The sequence below is a fragment of the Phyllostomus discolor genome, chromosome 7 (assembly GCF_004126475.2).
Source record: "Phyllostomus discolor isolate MPI-MPIP mPhyDis1 chromosome 7, mPhyDis1.pri.v3, whole genome shotgun sequence".
Taxonomy (NCBI): domain Eukaryota; kingdom Metazoa; phylum Chordata; class Mammalia; order Chiroptera; family Phyllostomidae; genus Phyllostomus; species Phyllostomus discolor.
The window spans coordinates 57,809,084-57,825,536 of NC_040909.2; the positions used below are offsets into that span (position 1 = coordinate 57,809,084).

General features: G+C 38.6%; 1 protein-coding gene across 5 annotated transcripts in view; it reads right to left on the reverse strand.

Moving 5' to 3' along the window:
- The window catches only part of ADAMTS9 (ADAM metallopeptidase with thrombospondin type 1 motif 9), a 167,637-nt gene that overhangs the window by 86,313 nt on the left and 64,871 nt on the right, over positions 1-16,453 (reverse strand). For all 5 annotated transcript variants that reach the window (XM_028518086.2, XM_036030993.1, XM_036030994.1 and 2 more), the window contains 6 exons: positions 12,474-12,640; positions 12,252-12,381; positions 11,055-11,181; positions 4,905-5,115; positions 4,269-4,433; positions 2,261-2,425 (listed from right to left, as the gene is read on the reverse strand). In XM_028518086.2, coding sequence (XP_028373887.1) covers positions 2,261-2,425; positions 4,269-4,433; positions 4,905-5,115; positions 11,055-11,181; positions 12,252-12,381; positions 12,474-12,640 — 965 coding nt within the window. The remainder of the gene's footprint in view (positions 1-2,260; positions 2,426-4,268; positions 4,434-4,904; positions 5,116-11,054; positions 11,182-12,251; positions 12,382-12,473; positions 12,641-16,453) is intronic.

Here is a 16,453-nt window from a genome sequence, read left to right on the forward strand (position 1 = left end):
AGATGAAAAATTCTGGATATTAGTTGTACAGCAATATAAATATACTTAACACCATTGAACTGTATACATAAAATGGTTAGGATAGTAAATTTTAATGTTATCTGTATTTCACCACAATTACAAATTTTTAAATAATGGGCAAAGGACTTGAATAAGCATTTCTCCAAAGGAGATATACAAATGGCCAATAACACATGAAAAGATGGTCAACAAGTCCTTAGGGAAATACAAGTCAAAACCATAGAAGGGTCATAATTAAAAAATAGGAAAATAAAAGGTGTTGGCAAGGATGTGTATAAACTGGACCCTTTGTGTATTGCTGGTAGAAATGTAAAAGGGTGCATGTTCTGTGGAAAACTGTTTGGTAGTTAAAAAGTTGAACATAGAAGGTTCAAATGGTTCATCAACAGCTCTCTTGGGTATATACCAAAAAGAATTGAAATTAAGTACTAAAAAAAAACACTCGTACATGAATATTCATAGCAGCACTATACACAACAGCCAAGAGGTATGAATAATCCAAGTGTCCCATGGGGGACTACTGGATAAACAAATATGCTGTATCTATACAATTGATTATTACACAGCCATATAAAGGAATAAAGAAAAGATGTATTCTGCAATGTGGATGCTACAACCTTAAAAACATTATGTTATATGAAAGAGCCAGGCACAAAAGGTACCATTTATGTGAAATACTTAGAATAAGTAAATCCATGGAGGAAGAAGGCAGACTGTGGACTGCAGGGGCTAAAGGGAGAGCAAATGGGAAATAACTGTTTAGTGAGTATTCTGGGGGGATGAAAATGTTTTGAAACTAGATAAAGATGGTGGTTGCATAACATTATAAATGTACTAAATGACACTGATTTGTTCACTTTGAAATGGTTAATTTTGTACATGAGTTTTACTTCAAACAAAAAAACCCACAAAATATAATCTTAATGTTAGTTTTGAAAAGGAAATCAAACCTATTAATAATAGTAATCTCTGTATGATAGAGTTACAAGTATGTTTGGTTTTCTTATTTTTGCTAAATAACATTTTACACGATTTTTCTTATGAACAGACATTACTCTTAAATGATATTTTAAAACACAGTTTGTTGCCCTGAACTGCACATTCAGGCAAAGGAAGAACATATTTCTGGTTAGGACTGGCCTGGTGTGGACAAGGGTAAAAAATAGGTCCACCAGTTCTAAAAGATGTTATATTCGGATCTTAATAGTGACCCTGAGCTGTGCATCTTTCCTCTTACTAGTCCGTAAGAGTTATGTAGATGGGGACAAAAAGGAGGCAATATCTGAAGTGTATGTAGACTCTCCCTGTTTATGCAGAGTGATCAGACCTTTTGACTAGGGATGCTGTACAATGGGGAGGATTTGGAAAATTGTTAATGCTAATGACAGAAAGTGTCAGGGAGTAGCAATAAAGGTGCTCCCTTTACCACAGCCATATTGGAAATGAAGATGCAAGCTAGACAACTGAAGTGGCTGAGGCTGTGACTGGACAGGGTGGAAGAAATTCTTCAAGATACTATACTATGTAAGTGACAGCAGACAGCTGTTTTGGTTCTCCTGTGAACCTGGAGAGCTACTTAAATAGTACCAGAATGCTTTTTGCTTCTATATTGGGAAGGACTTAATTTCAAGAGTAGTGGCTTCTCTAATGCAAGCCCAAGAGAGACTTTCATTCTGTCCTTTAATAGATCTAGTTAAGACTTAAAACCTACAGACAAGGGGACTCGGAAGAGATTCTTGCAAGTGAGATAATTCTGCAGCCTTTGATCTAATTAACTTGTTTGAAGAGTCTGACTTATTTATGAGAGGTGAGCTTTGGAAACATTGGAGGCCAAAACATTCCACCCAAATTCCAGTCCAGACCCTCCTGCCAAAGATGCTGGGGCTGGATCCCATCTTCTATAACAGAAGCATAGGGGCAAACTAGAAAACAACATCAGATAGACTCGAGATGTGTTGTGAATTGTTCAAATGTTTGTGTCTCAATCTAGTTTTAACTAAGAGTAAAGACGTGCACATGGGTCTGTAAAAGGGATAATCAGCAGCAGGAGGGCAAATGGCAATCCCAGAAAATGTGATGAAATGGTTGTAGAATTTCTCTTGCTTCGACACAGAGCCATGAAGGTATAGAACAAGTCACAACCACAGCAGAGAAATCCCTGGTGCTGGAATGTCAGGCTGTGAGCCCTCTCCAGATAAAAAGGAAAGAATGTAGTTAAGAACTTTATCATTTGAAATACCTGTCCCCAGGGACCTGCCTGCCAGGACGCACATTCTGGCTGCTGACAGGTCTGCATGGAAGCTGGCTTGGTCTCAGGGTCACAGATTCTATCGTTTAATCGATCTTCACCAAACTGACACCAGACCTGACGATGCTTATGCCCTTTCCCGCAGGTGACCAGGCACTGGAATGAAAGCACAATGAGTCAGGCTCAGTTCTGGACAATGTAATGTGGGTCCCGGGGTCGTCTGTGGACTAACAAGAGCAGGTGTGCCCTTTTCTCACAGCAATTCCTCTCTCTTATGGCAATTTGTAAATATATCAAAGCTTCCTCCCTCCCCTCCCCTCCCCTCCCCTCCCCTCCTCTCCCTTCCCCTCCCCTCCCCTCCCCTCCCCTCCCTCCCTCCCTCCCTCCCTTCTTTCCTTCCTTCCTTCCTTCCTTCCTTCCTTCCTTCCTTCCTTCCTTCCTTCCTTCCTTCCAAAACTGGCTCTGGGTCAGTTTCAAGTACAGAATAAACTCTATACAACACCATGAAATATTGAAGAACAACAGTCACAGTTTTCTAGAATAGAGTTAAGTGTTGGGAATTCATGAGTCAGACCAACCTGAGTTTTAATCCAGAGGTCACATGACCTCTCTATACCCCAGTTTTCTCATCTATACCATGGGAACATAGTGCCTACTACAAACAGTTGTGAAAAAAAATGAAAATGACTCCAAGTAAAATGCTTACCACAAGCTCATTTAATAAGTGTTAAATATAATCATCATTATTGTCTATGCTCATTATAAAAAAACTTGAAAAATGTTTGATTTTCCCAGCTTTGACTTTATCAAGTGTTCTCGCAAAAGTTTGTTACTTAATTTGAAGTGATACTTCAGCTATCTAAGAAAAATAAACCCACTACCTTCTTTCATCTTTTTAAAAACAATACTAGAGTTTAAGCTAAGGCAGCTTATTAACAAAGAATGAAAGCACTAAGTTTACTGTTAATTTGTCCAGGAATCAGACACTGTTACTTGTCTGCCATTAAACGGGCTATAATAGTATCCTTTTAACACTCACATTTATTTGATGCTGAAAGTAAACAGTTACTCTGCATTTTCATGGATGAGATAAGGGCATACATATAGAAGCCATTAACGGGAAACACTTCCTTCCTCACATTCCTGGCATTGCCCATAAAAAAAGAAACTTGTTTTCCTTCTACTTGCTCTCCAGAAAGAAGGTGTAAGGAGTCACCCACTCAGTGAGAATCTCATGGGGCTATGTTAATAGTGAGTGCTAACACTAGCATAAAAGCAAGAAAGAGGCTCTAGCATCTTTGTCTAGCTATCCTGGGGCCACCTGTGCTCAGTAATAAAGGGTTCACCTTGTGTTTCATAAGGTAAGGGGCAAGAAAGGTATAAATCTGGAATACTCAGCCTGATACTTTCCCTTTTCCAAGTTTCCACTAGCAACTGGATGGATAAGTCAGATAAGTCACTCACTGGTATCTAATTCTCCTATTTTATTTTTATTATTTAAAAAAATTTTGTTCAATTAGAGTTTTCCCCATTTTCCCCCATTACTTTTCCCTGCCCCACCCATCCACCTCCTACATTAAATTTTCTCCCCACCCCATTGTCTTAATTCTCCTATTTTTAATATGAGGAAGTAGGACACCTCATTATTTACTTTAGATCTAAGCCAGTGCAGCTTTATAATTACTAAAGCCTCGATTCCCTTTACATTGACTTAGCTAGGGCTCAAAGAGGAGAAGAGATGAGGGACTGGAACTTCAAAGTCACCAACAAAAGCTGCTGTGGTGGACGGCCCAGCTAAAACCACTGTGCCTCTGAAGTTGCAAGTGGAACAGTCATGTCCAGTATGACAGTCATGGAGTGAGTAGAGGACTAGAGTTTCTGTTTCCTCAACAGGAGAAGGGAGAAAGGTGCAGTAGGTTTAAACTTGAACAGCCCAGGGGAGACTTGGACTTAGAGTATCAGGGATGACCTAGGGGAAATAACAGCCCTCCCATCTCACCTCTGACCAGTCTCCCGATTTCCACTGTGGACAAGGTAAGTCATTGCACCTCTGAATGGTGACTTTGTCTTGATGTATGCATTTGCTATCATCCAGGACATCATTTTGTGTGTTGACACAAATAGCCCTTCTCCTCTGGATTCCACCACCACAGCTTTCAGAACACTGAAAAGACAAAAAACTAAATAAAATGGAGTTTCTTATCAAGCATGCTCAAGATCCTGGCTAGGCTGGCTTGTCTCTGCCAGACTTTAGAAACAACCAACCAGCCAAACAATCAATCAACCATCCTTGGTCAATTCTAGTTGTTATTTTGGGACAAACTGTTCATATTATCAATTTATTTGCCTGATTTATAATAAAGTCAGTATTAATGAATGGGCAAAGAAAAACAAAATTGGAAATGGCCTATGGGGTATGGAAAAAGTTATTGGATGATTTGTTCTACCATTACCAATTTTCCACATGCCATGGCCATGTCAAGCATTACAAATTAATTCTGGTACTCTCTTTTCCATATAGCTAAACAGGGCTTCTCAACACAGTCCTAATGAATGAATTAGTTGATTCATCGCCATCAACTAATCAGACTTACCATTCAAGAAGAAGAATCTCTTTTAGAGAGAATCAGCTTACCTCAGTCCAAGCAGAATAGCGCCAGCCTCCTGTGTTACATTCTCCTGAGCATTTTTCCTGGCTGCTCGGTTTGGGGTGACTGCTGCAAAAACTGTCATCAACCTTCTCGATCTTCCCATCTAGCCGGCTATATTTGGCACAGAAGATGTCTAATGTGCGGTACCCTAAACCACACTGGGCACTACATTCACTCCTGCTAGCAATGTGCCACCTGTGTATAACAACAGGAACAGACCAAGAGTTCTGTTACATGTCTTATCTATACTCAACTGGTGGAAGACTTGAGTTCATTGTTTTTCCTTAACTCAAATACCATGAAACTCAAAGCCATAGTCAGCTACTGAAATCCAATTTTAAACCAACATATTCCCGTATTTTTTCATGGCCACCAATGTATATGGAAGTCATGGAGTGGTGACTAGAGGCTCTGTTTTTGTAAAGATTTTCCCATGATACAGTCAATCTAAAATTCAAGCAAGAAAAAAAAATCCACTGGAATTCAACAGAAGAAAAAAAAAGCAATTTTATGTTTAAAAGGTTCATATTCCACAGCATTTCATTTATCAAGCAGGCTGCTTTTAAGAGAGAACTACTGTTGGAAACTCTCCTCAGGAAATCTCCTTTATGTAGGCCTATGCCAGAAAGTGCTCAGTGAACATCCTGTGAATTTATAAAAGAATGGATAATTTGGACTGTAATTGTGAATTTCAGTGTGCTGAACTGTGAGTAAAAAGGCCATAAGTTCCTTGAAGACATGAATCATATGCACACAATTCAATTATACATTTTTTTAAGAAAAAGAAGGGTTATTTTTTTAGAGCAGTTTTGGGTCCATGGTAAAGTTGAGAGGAAGAGATTTCCCATAAACACCCTGCCTCCTCAGTACACACAATCAACTCTACTACCAGCATCCCCCACTAGAATGGCACATTTGTTATAATGGGGGAACCTACACTGACACATTGTTATCACTGAAAGTCCATAGTTTGCATTAAGGTTCACTTTCAGTATTGTACATTCCATGGGTCTGGACAAATGTATAATGACATGTATTCATCAGTATAATATCATATAGACTGTTTCCACTGCCTTAAAAATCTGTGTTCCACCTATTAATTCATCACTGAATTATACATCTTTATAATTAGTTTTGAATCTACAAACTTTGTCAGACACAGTACCTTTTCATCTATAGTACCCCATAATGAGCCTTTCTTGGCACACAGTAGGTGCTTAGAATGGGATAATAAATTGACTTGTTTTTTGATGCCCAGGAACATGATCAATGCTTATAATTTTTTTTTAAAAAAATGCTTAAACTGAATAGAATAGTCTAAATAAATAAACTTGAAAAATATTGTGTTGATTAAATCTAACAATCAAAGAAGATTACTGTCGTAATAGTCTTCATTTAGATTCACTCTCGACTGTTAATTCTGTATTGTTCAGAAATTCAGTTGTTTGGCAAACACCAATGCCCTAGGAATTCTTCCATGGACACCTTTTCTGGACAAGGACTCAGGAAGAAAACAGGTGTACTGGACACATGCTTATTTTGCAAACCCTCACAAATGCTCAAAAGTAGGCCAGAGTTTACCTACTTTTGCATTTGGCATGTGAAGTGGGCTACTGAGATTTTCTGTTCCAGTGATAGAGTATATTGGGGTTTTTGCTCTAACTGGAACATGTTAAATGAGGGACAGTAAATCAATGCTTTATCTCATCCTGTCAAACTTTAATCTGGGTGAAGCCCCGCTTCTCTAAGGAAGTAAGGCAAAAATATGGACCAATTCAGCAGAGGCATCTGGAACTTCAATCTGTTATTTGATTCTTGACTACCTTCTCTTTGCCTTCCTCACCATTTCCTTCTGGGATGGTTATTTTCCATCCTGGGTAAGGGAGGCAAGATTCCTGCCCCCACAAGAAAACATCCCAGCAGCTCACGCTGGAAAAGTATAATAGAGTCTCCATGAGATTCACACAATTCCTAGAATTCGAGCAGAGAACCTGAAAAGTGTAAAAGGTCCATAAGACTGCCTTGGGAAACTTCTCAAAAGTTATTATTTGGTTCATAGTCTCTCCCTGGAAGGTCGTCTCAACTTCAATGTTCTGAATTCATTCAGTTCGCTTCATGGAACGATGGTATTTTATTACCATATTTCAGAAAAACAAAGTGTTTGTTAATAAGTGGAGACAGAAAAAAACGTGATGTCTCTGTGAGTGTGTGCAGTGCTATGGCATTAAATAATTTTGGGAGCTACTGATTTAAGCAGGGTTCTGTACTGAAGAGCTTCTCAGGGCCTTTACAATGTTAATCAGTACGGTGAATGTCCACACAGGGGAGGAGATGGTCAGTAAGGCTTCTCCGACATGCTGGTCCACCGCAGATCATCTTGTGGGATTAAGGTTCCACAGACATGCTTTGGGAAAAACTATTTTAGACTGTGACCAATTAGTAATAATCTTCTCTTCAATCTTTCAGTTTTATACATAGCTACTTGGCAATAATTAGTACAAATCACAATTATAGCAACTGTCAGGTAAATAGACGAAAGACAAAACACCTTCTTTGGGTTCGGTTTGTATCTTTGTATGCTTTTCTGTGAACAACTTTATTTTCCAACAATCCATAACAGGCATAAAAATATGAGTTTGAATGATGACAAATGAAAACGATCTTCTACTTAATTTTAGATATAAGTATACACCTATCTAGTTATTATTATGCTTTATAAGCTAATCCTAAACTTCCCTTTTCTTCCTTTCATTTTTAAATTCTTACTCATAAGCTGTTACTTGTACCAGACATTTCTACCAAAAAAATGGCTACAATTCCTTTACCTTCTTTTCTTTAATCAGCTAGAGGTGCTACCATCATCAAAGCCTGTTCCCTGAGTTGCTGTTTTCCTTTGGTCTCAGTAGAGTCTAAGTATTTCTTTTTTAAGTTAAGTATTAAAAAAGTTGACTTTCTCTGAATGGGAAATTTAGAATAGCAATAGGAACTTTTTAGAATAGGAACTTTGACGCTCCTACTATATGATGAAATAAGATTTTAAGCCATGGTTTTACCTAGGTATTATGAAATTACTTTTTTAAAGATTTTATTTATTTATTTTTAGAGAGGGAAGGGAGGGAGAGAGAGAGAGAAACATCAATGTGCGGTTGCTGGGGGTCATGGCCTGCAACCCAGGTATGTGGCCTGACTGGGAATCGAACCTGCGACACTCTGAAATGATTTTTAATAAAAGTTAGAGAATGAGTTATGGAATCAGAAAGAGCTAGGTGTGAATGCAAGCTCTGACACTTTTTAGCTATTTACCCTAGGTAGGCAACTTAACTTCACCAAGCTTCAGTGTCTTCATCTGTGAAATGGGGGAAAATAGGATCCATTTCACAGGGCTACTACGAAGATTATGAAGCAAGGCAAGCATAGCATTTAACATGCCAGTATGTGGCACCCACTCAAAGAAGTAGCTACTACTACTACTACTATTACAATTACTACTACTACTACTTGGTGTTTTATTCACCAGCCAAGTTCAAGTATCATAACTCCACATAAATCAAGGGTGTCAAACTCATTTTCACTGGGGGCTACATCAGCCTCGTAGTTGCCTTCAAAGGGCCAAAATAATTTTAGGACTGTATAAATGTAACTACTACTTAACTGTTAAGGAGTTGAAATTACATTTAGCCCTTTGAAGGCAACCACGAGGCTGATATGGCACCTGGTGAAAATGAGTTTGACATCCCTGACATAAATCAATAATACAGTTTGAGGAGATATCCAGTTGAGATCTTCCACACAATTCTACAGAAAAGTCTAACAGATTCAAGGCTACCTTTCAATGCATTCGTTTTCTTAAATTTGTTTTATATCTGAAAGCTTCCAGTGCTAGAGGGACTTTGGAGAACATTGGATTAGCCAGCACCATTACAAACTACATTGTGGCTCATTGTGGAATCTGAAGTGAAAATTTTTAGTTTCTTGAAGTAACAGTTAGAACATTATCTCCATGGTGAAATTGTTGCTCCATGGGTAAACTTAAAGCAGGGTTCTTAAAGAATCTTTTCTTTTTTATGGTCATGTTCTAGTACTCAAAATGCTTTGCACAAACTTGCCGTCCCTACAATTGTAAGAGCATGCTTAGTGCTACAGGCAGGAGTCCCACAGTATCTGCATTTACCATTTGAAACTGCCCCATTATCAGACTCTCCTGGTCTGATCCAGTGCAGAAATGACAGAGAAGGTGTCTAAGTAAGATAGAGAACAGGGATGGAGTGGAAAACTCCTGGGAGTTATTTCTTTTCACAAAGGAAGAAAAGCTACACAAAATGAAATCAATGAGTATCACTTATTATGCCTGAATTAAGAATGAAAACAGCTTTCTCTAAGGTTTTAAGAATTCAGGCTCAAGGGTCAAACAGAGCACATTTAAGCCCTGCTCTTTCACTAACTAGTTGGGTGACCTTGGGCAGTTTGCTTAACTTCCCTCAGCTTCTGTTTTCCTTATCTGTTAATTTAGAATAATAATAAAAATACTTATGTCAGTGTCTTGTTTAGTAGGTTATTAATAAGATAACTAAAGGGCATTAATATAATATGATTAATTAATTAGTAAGATTTATATATAAGAAAAGAACTATCTTATTAACGTAAGACCATTAATAAGATAATTATAATTGTTAAAAATAGTCCTTAGTAAATTGTTGACTCTATTATTACTTGCAGAGTAGTTATCACTCTGAATAATGTAATTAATATTAGTGTTATAATGGTGTTTTCAGTGATAACTGATATAAAGCTAATTGTAAAATGTCACCTTTTCCAGTTTATTGAGGGTGTGCTTCAAGGACTCTACCCATCAATTCAATGTTTCCTCCCTAAACTTGAGCAATTAACTCAGGTTAGTATTAACTACCTAATTATTTTTCTGAAAAGACTTTTAATTCTAATTTAACTCAATTGGCTGAAGCAATGGGTTCATATGGATGTTACCTATAACAAGAATAATACTGCCTAGTGTAAATGTCTGCCTTTTAATGCTTTGGGATTTTCCTTCTATAATGGCCTCCATCAATGCTTTTTGACAAGCTATGAGCTTGTGACCCTGAGTGGAGAGGAAGTGTTGTGGGGTGGAAAGAGCCAGGGCTTCAAAGGCAGAGACTTCAGATTAGGACTGGCAAAGATGTAACACTCACACCATGTCTCTCCATCCTGTTCTCATGACAGACATGACTAATTGACAATGGCACTGCTCTTCTCTCTTATAACCTTGAGAATGCCTTCCTATCTTCACTCCAGCACTACAGGCTGCCAATACCACTTAAGAGGATTTAGCATGATGATGTGGAACTTGAAAATGCTTAAGTGTCCATCTTGCTTCTAATGAATGGTGAGACCTTAGCAGATTTCCAAACTATTCTACATTTATATACATTTTTTCTGTAAAAGGAGGATAAAGCACCAACTCATCTTACCAGTATTTAACTGATATGTAGACTATCCAATGCAACACCCAGACTACTTAATATTCAAACATGACACAACCAACTTTGCAGGCAAATGGGAAAACTAAAGAATTTTGCACACATCAACTATTTCTCGGCTCAGATTTCAGATTTCTCTTAAATACAAAAGTGAGTGAATATTTAGACATTTGTATACAGATTTTCTTTTAATTCCTTCTATGACTCTATCTTAGTACACTGTAACTTTCATGTGCATAAGAGTTCTACTGGCGCTTACATACTCTGGGTGACTATAGAACATTATAGGTATTTTGAATAATAAAGTTTCCCCCTTATCTGATGACTTTCAAACTAAACTTTTGCATAAGATGCAACTCAACCATAATAATACCCATACAGTGAGTTGTCAGTGTCAAATGAAAAGTGTTTTTGGCAAGTGCCATGTTTTACTAGTTAGTTTTAATCCTTAAGAAAGGGATAAGATGTTTGCAGGTGTATGGGTTGGATCATCGGTTTCAGAGGGATGGGAAATTGGTTAATGCTTCATTTCACAGAAACACAAGGAAGGGGATTAAAGCCCATCATCCCCTGCACCTGCTCCTGTTTCTCACATGCAGAGACCTCCTGCAAGACCCTCACAACTCATTTGTAAAGACCATGGGGAAACACTGGCCTTACCTCAGATCACAATCTGTGCCACAGGGTTCAGTGATGGGTCCTGGCTGGGGCAGCCGATAACACCTTTGATCAGAAACTGCAAGCTGATCAGATTCCCTGGTGCAAATGGGTTTTCGTTTCCGCTCCCCTAAGCAGCAGGAAAAATTAGAGAAGAGTATCCTATTCCACTTACTATTTAGACCAAGGATTGGTAAACATTTCCTGTAAAGGTTTAGATAGTAAATATTTTTGTAGGCCATATGACCTTTGTTGAAACTACTCAACTCTGCCATTATAGGGCAAAAGCAGCTGCTCACAGGCAGCATGTAAAAACTTGGTGTGTCTGTGTTTCAATAAAACTTTTATTTATAAAAGCAGGCCGTGGGCTGGAACTGGCCCACTGGCTGTGGTTTGCCAACCCCTAATTGAGACAAAAGGAAACAAAATAAATAACATATCATACAACTACTAAATCGATGTCTCTGGAAAGTCAAAGTGACAGCTGATTCATTTAGCTTCACACATGTGTGCGGACCTCTCAGGATGAGAAACCCTAACAGATCCTGAAGCCCTAAAAAAGCTTAACATGCCAGCCAAAAGTGATGAGACAGACTCAGTACAGAGGTTAGAGAATGCATGCAGATAGAAAGTTGTATGAAGAGCATGCATATTTGACTGTTCCTTAAAAAAGTTAAAAACACCTCCATTCTTTTTTTAACTCAAAATATCTCAAAGTGAAACAAATCAAATAAAGAAAGAACTGCATGATCTCACTTATATGTGAAATCAAAAAAGAATACCAAACTCATAGAAAAAGATTTCAGACAAGTGGTTGCCAGAGGTGTGAGCAGAAGGTAGGGGGTGGACAAAATGGCTTAAAAGTGATCACAGTTACAAACGTTCAGTTACAAGACAAATAAATCCTGGGGCTGTAATGTACAGCATGATGACTGTAGTTAACAATACTGTGTTGTCTACTTGAAAGTTGCTAAGAGAGTAGATCTTAAAAGTTCTCATGGCAAGAAAAAAATTGTAACTGTGTGTAACGAATGATAACAAACGTATTGTGGTAATTATTTTGCAATATATCAAATCATTACGTTGTATACCTTAAACTTATACAGTGTTATAATATCAATCCTATGTCAATAAAACTGGAAAAACAAACAAACCAAAGGAATACCTCAAGTCCCCCAAACTCAACCTAAAAACTGATACCTTGGCAGGGTTTGCTGCAGGCTTGCCAGGGCCCATGACTGTTCCAGTAGAATTGCTGGGGCTTGTCTTCTATTGGAATGTTGAAAGAATAGCGCACATCGGGGTTGTGCAGCTTCCCCACCGACAACACCTGGGATGTGCAGACAAAAGTGAGATGATGTCTGCAGGTCTGGTAATCCCGAGAGGAAGAAAAGGGTTGTGGGCTCATGGTCAAGATTTTACCTGAAGCAAAAGGTCTTCTTCAATGCGATCTGTGCAGTTAATTCTCTCCACTGCATTGTAAGACCCACTGTACTCTAGCAGAGTATTCCCAATATAGATTTCCTTTTTGGCCATTGTGACAACAAAGTCTCCGTTTAGCAAGAATTCACCTGTACTGTTTGATAAAGCTGTAGATGAGAAAGCAGAATATACCGATTTGCTGCCAACTCAATGTATGAAATAGAAAATAACACTTTGTTAAAGGACCCATAGTAATAAACAATAGGGTGGGGAATGACCGAGGAAGCAGGGCAGGGTAGGGGTGGGCAAGGCAGGGGAGAGCAATGGCGGAAAAATCAGGACAACTGTAATTGAATAACTGTTAAATAAAAAATAAATAACACTTTGATAGAGAGTCAGAGTGCAAAGAATATGGACTTTCAGGCAAATAGGCATGGACTCGAATCCCAGTTTTGCTACTTGCTGGCTATGTGTCCTTGGGGAATCACTTTCTCTTACACAGTCTCCATTTCCTTACTTCTAAAACAGATAAAAGCACTACCCTTCAAGGTGACTCTCAAAATTAAGAGACAATATAAGCATCCTAATTAGCCTAAGGTTTGTTATACAAGCCTCATAGTTGCAGGATTATAGAGGGAAACAGAAGTGTTAGGATTTGAAAATATTTACAATGAACTGAACACATACAGAACTGGCTGCCACACAAATATCCCTCTCTACTTTACATTAGATTTAGTTGGGATTATTAAATCTATGTTAGTGTTCTTTGACAGATGTGGAAATCTGAAAATCCATGACCAATATGATGCTATAATGTCACTTTTTTAGTGAGGCCCATGGTGGTGACCAGCCTCCGATACAGGCCCAATGACCTTTGCCTCCTGCAAGTCCCCTCATGTGTCATTCTCTCCCACAATGAATAGCACTGATTGTGTCATCACTAGGACATTGAAGAAATGACAGTGTGACTTCCAAAGCCAAGTCAAAGGCATTGTGGCTCCACCTTGCTCTTCCTTCAATCTCTGGTCTTAGGAAACACCAGCTATCATATTGTAAAGAAACCAAAGTGGCCCCATTGAGGGGCTTGCTGGAAACAACAGTGAAGAACTCAAGCCTTCTGCCAACCTGTCAAGTTTCAGATCCCATCACAGTCTTGACTGGCACCTCATGAGACATCTCAAGCCAGAAACACCCAGCTATGCTGCTCCCAAATTCTTGTCTTACACAAACTAGGAGACAGCTTATATTTGTTCTCCTAAGCCATTGTGTTTTGAGATCATTTGTTAAACCATAAAAGCTGTGCAACAGACTTACCCAGATCATTATCTTTAAAACTGCAACCCCCTGCCCCTGCCAGCACAGATCTCTACTTCCTATACCCTTTCCTGCCTTCATTTCTCTCCACAGCACTTTGTTGATGTGCTCACTCCCCAAACAACAGTATCTTCCCCATGAGGACAAGGATGCAGGGACTGTCCTATTCACTTCTATGCATAGCCCAGCTTCTGAAAGAGAGCTTGGTACAATTGATGATCAATAAATACTTTGTTTGGAAGAATAAATGAAGCTACTGCAGACCTTCCAAAAGATGAAACAAACGGTAAAGCTGAAAAAGTAATGTTGGAGAACTGCCTGCAACAAATGCCAAAATATTGGCCAACAAATAACCTGACAGACTAGTGAAAAACATAGGAAAGAAAACAGACAAGGAGAATGAGGTGACCTTTGCTTTCAGATGAATGATTTATCAAAGTGTCAAGAGAGACTATTGTGAAAGTGAATAAAGCCCTAGAAGTTTTTTAAAAAAATGATTCCCTTTCAGAGTTTACTGTTAAATTCAAATGTTAAATGAAGAATATACTACTCTGATATATGACTTGACTAGAAAGCTCAGCAAAAAAAAAAAAATTATCAACTGCTTTATTCTCCATTCTCAAAACCTGGACATGACAGAAATTAAAATGTAATTTCATTGAACCTAAGAATAAGAAAAAATAAATTTATTCTCATACTTTTTGGTCAGTTTCTTTCCCCTTTGTATTTATTATTAAAACTTTCATTTTAAATACTAGTGCCCCCACCTCACAGTATCCCTGCTCTTTGAATAATGAATCCTCCTAAGTATTGGGCTAGACATGAAATAGACACTCAACAGATCAGAGCTACTAAACATTCAGGCTCTGAACAAAATACTAGAGAAAAGCCCCCTTATCCTTTACAAATTGTGCATGATTAGCAAATGACAGCAGGAAAGGAACCCTTGAAATGTCCAGGGTGTGTGTTTAGGTGAATAAGGGGAACATGGAAATTTAACTGATGGACAGCAAATAGGTTTTGTCCTGAGCATCGATGCCCACCAGTGGACACTAGCTGGCCAAGAAACTGCACTGGATAGGAGTCATTGGCAGCTTCATGTCTTGGCATCATTTTAATGGAAATCTGTCTTAGTTGTGGGATGGGGAGTGGGCCAAATGTCCTAATCCTAAGTGTTTGCCAGATCATCATCTGTCTTTCATCGACACAGATAGTGCAATGTCTCTTACTGTGCAGGCAGAAGCAATGTGTACATAGGAGAGGTTTAGAGGATTTAGGGGGAAGTAGGTATTTTACCCTTATGTGCTGATCAAAGAGGGCTGAGACAAGCTCTGAATATTCTTCGTGGCTCAGTAGCAGTAAGGTCCTTGCTCTCTTGCACAGGGAAACCTCACAGAGCTCACTAAACTGGACACTGTACTGATGCAAAGACTACTCTTTGCAGGATCAGGAATTAAGCATCGAATTCTGACCCTAATCCAGCACTTCACTATCATAATTCCCACCCAAGTAAGCCCCATCTGGGCCCTAAGGGAAGAATAAGATGCTTCACATGAAATGGTAGGGAAGAACATAGTAACACAGGAAAAAACTTTAAAAAAGTGTTTAAAAACCCTCCAAAATTGTGGCTGCTTTTTCTTAGCTCAAAATTCTTTGGCAGTCCCTAATACCTACAGAATTTTAGTTCAAAGTCATTAAAATAGCTTTTCTATATCTTTACAAATCTTATTCTGACCTATTTTTCCAGTCTCACCATTCAGTTCCACTGATAAACCTCAATTTCCAGTCACATGTATCCCCAAGCCTGGTTAGTCATACAGTTTTCTACAGGGAGGCAGAAACTGAAGTGGTTAAGGGTGTAGGACCTAAAGTCAGACCGATAAGGATTCCAGTTCTTCCTTTCTCTTTGTGTGATCTTGAGTAAGTTACTTAACCTCTCTAAGCATCAGTTTCTTCCTCTGTAAAATGGATTTCTCACAAGATTGTTAAGAACATTAAACACAATAGGACAGATAGACTTCTGTTCCTGAGAGATCATCATGCCTTTATATGCACTGTCTCCTTACCATATCTTTATCGATGCCTAACGTATGGATGAGAAAAGCATGACTTAAATAATAGTAAAACATTTTCCCAAGGCCAGATGACTTTCCATCATGGAAGTCTGTCTCCAAAACCTGTTAACTACGGAAGTTTTCTAAGAAGGTTGCCAACAAATGTTTGTTAAATGAGTAAATGAATACATGCATTCTTTTTCCTATGTAAAATAGAAACTAAGTATGTTTAGCTATGAATTTTTTAAAAACGTAAATACTTTGTTTTGCTAGACTGCATAATCCCCTTTAGTAAAACAACCATTTAAAAATGTACTTTTACAAGGCCAAGAAAGATCCTAGTCCATAGTAGGTGCTCAATCAATAATGTGGAAACCAGGAGTGATTAACTGAACCTGGCATTCATGACAAGGAGAATAGACTGCTTCCTGCCAAGTAGCTGGGTTTTTTTTTTTTTTTTTCTGTCAGTGTGAACCTCTGGCAACCTCATCTCTCCTGCAGCTTCCACCATATGAGACCCACCAGCCAGGCAAATGCACAAATTTCAATGGGTCACTGATTGGAGATGAAGTCGTTTCCATGGCACCTGGGGCCTCCTGCAGCTGCCTCCTA